Consider the following 6,000-nt stretch of genomic DNA (forward strand, 5'->3'; position numbering starts at 1 on the left):
TTTTATTGTTTTTGGTTTTAGAGGCAGGGTCTCACTATGCAGTCTGGGCTGGCTTGAACTTATAGTGATCCTTCTGCCTCTGTTCCTTAGTTTCCTGAGCTTCTAAGTGCTGGTACCATAGGCATGTACCACTATGCTGGTAAAAATACATTTTTTGAGTATATATATATATTTGACAGAGAAATAAGGAGGTGGGAAGGAAGGAGAGAGAGAGAGAAAGATACAATGAGAGAGAATGGACATGCCAGGGCCTCCAACCACTGTAAACGAACTCCAGACGCATGCACCCCCTTGTGCATTTGGCTTATATGGGTCCTGAGGAATTGGACCAAGGTTCTGTGGCTTTGTAGGCAAATGCCTGAACTGCTGAGCCATCTCTCAAGCCCTGTAGAAGTTTTAATGCCATCATCATCACTCCGTCCTGCAGGCACGTATGACTTCCAGTCCAGTATAGCATTCCTCATTTTTTGTCAGCCGACACTTCTGTTCTCTTCTTGATTCGTTCAAGCAGAATTTGAGTAGACACGTGCAGGCTGCCAGTCTTGGTGCTTCGTGTGGGGAAAGGGTGACAAGGCACAATGCCTGCTCTGGAAGGAGAGCAGACTCCACCAAGGAATAAACAGCAGCTGTATGACGAGACATGGGCTGTACAAGAACTGTAATGGGTGCATTGGGAATTTTTGAGGCAGGACTAAGATAACAATCTGCAATTTCTTTATAAAAGCAACATAGATCCTCATAGAATGTCTGTGTAGTAAGTGTTTGGTCTTGCAATGATTCCTTGTATATTGTAAGGGAAATACCCAATTTTTGTTGTCATACCCACTCTGGCCTCAGGGAGGCAGTGTGACCTTTTGATTGCCCCCGCTGAAATATTCTCAGTTTATCCCTAACTCTCCAGGCCAGTTTCAGCTGAGCTGAAATATTGAAGCAAGACCTGACAGAACACTAAGGAAGACACAGAAAGGGACTAACTAAATAGGTAACAAGATAATCTAGTTAGATTGGATGAACGATACCTCCCTTAGGAACATCCTCCTCCTCAGTAATAGGGCTGCCTCTTCCCTGGCATCTCTCAGTGTCTCAGCCTCTGAAAGCCTGCATGTGCTTAGCAAAGTCTGGAGATACAAAAGCTTCCTGTCTATCTGAGACAGGCCATCTTTCCAAGTTCTAGTTTCTATAGATAGAATGATGCTTGGAGTACCTGCTGGGAAGACATCGGCGACCCACAAAGCACAGGCTCGCCCAGCATCTTCACAGGGAAAGCATCAGAATGTCAGCTTCTGAGATGTCCATTCATGCATACGTGTGGCAGGAGCTGGAGGAAAGTGTATGTTGGAGATAGTGGTAGGGGCAGTTAGTTTCATTTGCAATGGGACTTAAGGCGGGAAACACCATTAAAGCTTCATGAGCAGTTGAGCTGGGTAGGGAAAGTAAGGTAGAAGTTAGGTACAAGAAGAAGGAAACCACAGTGGGTCACATGGGTTTTAGGAAGAATAAGTAACGATTGCCGAGACCCTACGGAGCAAAAGAGAATTGTGTCTACAAGTCACATGCCTACAGTAACCCCCATGGTTTAGGAACTGGAGCAGTGCCATTCAAAGAGAGAGAGAGGGGGGGGGGGAGGCAAGAAAGAGAAGAAGAGGAAATTTCATGAGGAGGAGGATTTGGAAGAGAAGCTCAGAATCTCAGGCTGGACTCATTGCATATGATATAAAGATATCTGTAGGGCAGGGACTGGTGAGATGGCCCAGTGGGGAAAACACTTGCCACCTGAGGACCCAAGTTCAGGTCCCCAGAGCCCAAATAAAACTGGTTACATAATGTGAGCAGCTATAACCCCAGCACACCTATAGAGAGAAGGGAGACAGAGACAAAAGAGAATCCTGAAGCTTGTGGGGTAGTTATCTTGGCAAATATAGCTGCAAACAACAAGAAAACCCCATCCCAAAGCTAAGTAGATGGCAAGACCCAACAATGGACAATGTTCTCTGACCACACGCGTGCTGTGTGTGCTCACATCCTCGTACTTGAACACACACACACACACATAAAAATATAACACAGGACTGGAGACATTACTCAGCAGTTAAGACACTTGCCTGCAAAGCCTAATGACCCAGGTTTGATTCCCCAGTGCCCACGTAAAGCCAGATGCATGAAGTGGTGCATGTATCTGGAGTTCATTTGCAACAGCGGGAGGCATGCCATTTCGTTCTGTCTCTTTTCTCTCTCTCTCTTTCTTTCTCTGCCTACAAATAAATAAAAAAGTATTTAAAAAACCCATAAAATACACCCATGGAGAGCCATTTGGCAACATCTCAGTGATACTTAAGTGGGTCAGAGTTGGAGATGTAAATTTGGAAGCAATTTGTAGCTTGGTAGCTTAGTTGAGCTGCCACCAGACCATAATACTATCACTTCTAGAACAAACTGGGCTTTTCTTGTCTTGTTCCCTTCTGTCTGCTGAAATCTTGTTCAAGGCGTAGGTCCTTGGTCATGGCAGATGGCTTCTTTGTCCTGTCTGGAACATTGTTGGCAGCATAAAGCAGGGACAGGTCAAATTCAGCTCGTATCCCAGCACTTGTCACGGTGGAGAGGTACCCATAGTAAGTGTTCATCCAATATGCCATGAAAGCTGTTCGGACAGAGGCAGATGTGTCCATTTAGCCTTGCTTGTCAGTCTCGGAATTCACCGTGCTGCTCTGTGCCATCCTCCATTTTCTTGTTTGTTTGTTTGTTTTTAAAAAAGATTTATTTTTATTTGTTAATTTACTAGAGACAGAGAAAGGGAGAGAGATAGAGTGAGAATGGGTGTGCCAGGACCTTTAGCCACTGCAAACAAATTCCAGACGCATGTGCCATGTGCATCTGGCTTATGTGGGACCTAGAGAACTAAACCTGGGTCCTTAGGCTTTGCAGGCAAGAGCCTTAACTGCTAATCCATTTCTCCAGCCCCACCCTCCATTTTCTAAACATTTTTATTTATTTGAGAGAGAGAGAGAGGCAGATAGAGAGAATGGGCATACCAGGGCCTCCAGACAGTGCACACGAACTTCAGACGTAAGCATCACCTTGTGCATCTGGTTCTGGGGAATCAAACCAGGGTCCTTTGGCTTTCCAGGCAAGCACCTTTACTGCTAAGCCATCTCTCCAGCCCCATCCTCCAATTTGTGACACTAGCAGAACTCATGGAGTAGCTCACAGACAGTAGAAGTTCATTGGAAGGCCGGGAGGCCCAAGAGCATGGTGCCAGGCATCTGGTGAGGACCTTCATGCAGCGCCATAACATGAAGATAACTATCTCCAACCTGAGAAAAATGGCATTGATCCACTCATGAGACCAGAGCTCACATGACCTAATTGCTTATTACAGATGTGGCCTCTCAATACTGTCCCAATGACAATCACATTTCAATGTGAGCTTAGGAGGGAGCATTTCCAAGGCACCCCATGACAGCACTTCCAGACAGGGCTGAGCATGGTCAGTGTTGGATATGGTAGAAATTGCTTGCTTCCCTCAGCCACTGCCACAGCTCAAGGAGTGGCTTCAGAAGGCAGTAGTCCTGTGTCTAGGCCTGTCTTGTTGTCATGCTACCATCTTTTAATTGAAAGAACCATCACAAGTCCTGTTCTTCAGGGAGTCTAGCTAGGTCCAGAGTAGCATGGCCTCCAGCCTTCCATCATGCACTTGATGATTGTCTAGTATGTACCAAGTTTGGTGCTAGGCACTGAGCAAAAGTGTGGTCTCTGTCTTCAAGGGAGAAACAGAAGTTAACCAAAGAAACATACAAATACGTAAATGTCAGCCTTTACCCCTGGGAACTCCTCCACAGGTGTCAGGGCCTGGGTGCGGGAGGGGCTTGACCTAGGCAGGGAGGCTTGGCAACCTTCCCTGAGGAAGGGAAGACTGAGCTGAGAGCTGAAGGAAGGCCAGGAGATGACCAGGCAAGGGTGTGGGGAAAGGGGAGGGGAACAGCTTTGGCTCTTGTCCTAGAAGCCAGTGTGGGTGGAGCAGAAAGCAAGAGGGTGCCTGCCCAAGACACCCCTGAGGGGCAGTGTGAGGCAGGACAGCAGGCCCTGGTGGGCCACAGTAGGACTGTGGGGCTTTCATCACAGGATAATGTAATTTTTTAAAGGATTTAGAGTAGGGAAATGACGTCAGATTTGCATTTGCAATGACTCCCTGTAACTGCAGTGAGGAGAAAGGAGGCTAGGAGGATGGAGGCTGCCGAAGCCCAGTGCTGGGGAGAGCTGCTGATGCAGGAACCGAAGCCCAGTGCTGGGGAGAGCTGCTGATGCAGGAACCGCTGGGCCGGAGGGGACTGCAGCCTGGCTGGTGGCCCTGGGAGCATATACAGAAAGGAGACACATCTAGAGCTGGTTCGGATATTTACATATGAAAGTTTTAATTTCAGTCATAACAACCGACCCTAGCTACAGCTGGGTAGGGCTCCATGTAGGAAAGTAAGCTGAATGTGAAAATTTATGACTGATCACATTTGTTTTCTCTCCCATGTAGGCAATGTGTTGAAGGAACAGAAGTTCTTCACCAACTAGAATTAGTCCCAACAGAGAATGAAAGACCAATGCGTCTTTGTCGTATTTCTAACAGCGGAAGTCTTTATACTTGATTTTCATATCCATGTGTTCCCTGATGATTGTGTTACAGCCTGTCAGCTGTTTGTAGATTTGATTAAACAGTGTGTGGCAGACACTGTAGGTTGGCTCATCTAGCACCCAATCCCTCTTCCTTTTCCTTCCCCATTTTTCTACCATATGAACTACAAAGCAAACTGCAGCTGTCACCTTGCGGCCATAAAGGAAAGGCCAGGAGAGCTGCTGAGATGTCACCTCCAACCTCCAGAGCCGCAGGACCAGCAGCTGGCCTCCCCTCTGTGCCTCTGGACTTCTTCCTGCATGAGACAAATAGGTCCCTGCCTTATGTCACTGGTGATGATTTTGTTTCTTTAATGTACCCAATGGTCTTTGAGTCTAAAACTTTTATAAAGGAATTATTTTGTTTGTAACTGTATTTCTTTTCTGACGGGATTTTCAAGGCAGGGTCTAGCTCTAGCCCAGACTGACCTGAAGTTCACTACGTACTCTCAGGGTGTCCTTGACCTCACAGAAATCCTCCTACCTGCCTCCAAAGTGCTGGGATCAAAGGCGTGCGCCACCACGCCTGGCTTAGTGACTGCATTCCCATGAGAAACTTGGTAAATAACTAAGTAGTGATACAAGAGAAAAAGAAGTTCAGGGAGGGGAGGGGAGGGGAGGAGGAGGGAGGGAGGGGAGGGAGAGGGAGGGGAGGGGAGGGGAGGGGGAGGGGAAGGGGAGGAGAGGGGAGGGAGGAGGGGAGGGGAGGGGGGAGGGAGGGGAAAGGAGGGGAGGGAGGGGAGGGAAGAGAGAATGGGCTGTTACAGCATCCAGCCATTACAAATCAGTTCCAGATGCATGTGGCCACCTTGTGCATCTAGCTTACGTGGGTCCTGGGGAATAGAACCTGGATCAATGAAATATTTACAGATAATATCTCTCGTACTTACCAGCAGCAATCACGTGGTTAAGATTAAGAATCTTTTTTTTTTTTTTTCTGAAGGAGGGTCTTGTTCTAGCCCAGGGTGACCTGGAATTCATTATGTAGTCCAGGCTGGCCTCAAACTCAGTGATCTGCTTACCTCTGCCTCCCAAGTGCTTGGATTAAAGGCATGCATCACCATGCCAGAGACTGAGAATGGGTGCACCAGGACCTCTAGCCACTGCAAATGAACTCCAGACACGTGTACTATTTTGTTAACCACTGAACCATCTCTCCAGCCTTTATCTTTTTTATTTTTCAAGGTAGGGTCTTGCTCCAGCTCACACTGACCTGGAATTCACTGTGTAGTCTTAGGGTGGCCTCAAAAGTCATGGCAAACCTCCTACCTCTGCCTCCTAGGGGTAAGATTATAGGCATGTGAACCATTGCACCCAGCACCTATCTTTTTTTTTGAGGTA

The 6,000-nt window shown here is 47.3% G+C and overlaps 1 protein-coding gene across 1 annotated transcript in view; it reads left to right on the top strand.

Annotated features, from left to right (window-relative positions):
- Ppil6 (peptidylprolyl isomerase like 6) overlaps positions 1-4,967 on the top strand; it is a 35,719-nt gene extending 30,752 nt beyond the window's left edge. The window contains exon 9 of the mRNA XM_045155547.1: positions 4,523-4,967. Coding sequence (XP_045011482.1) covers positions 4,523-4,634 — 112 coding nt within the window. The 3' untranslated portion in view covers positions 4,635-4,967. The remainder of the gene's footprint in view (positions 1-4,522) is intronic.
- Positions 4,968-6,000: the final 1,033 nt, after the last annotated feature.

This window comes from Jaculus jaculus, chromosome 7 (assembly GCF_020740685.1).
Source record: "Jaculus jaculus isolate mJacJac1 chromosome 7, mJacJac1.mat.Y.cur, whole genome shotgun sequence".
Classification (NCBI taxonomy): Eukaryota; Metazoa; Chordata; class Mammalia; order Rodentia; family Dipodidae; genus Jaculus; species Jaculus jaculus.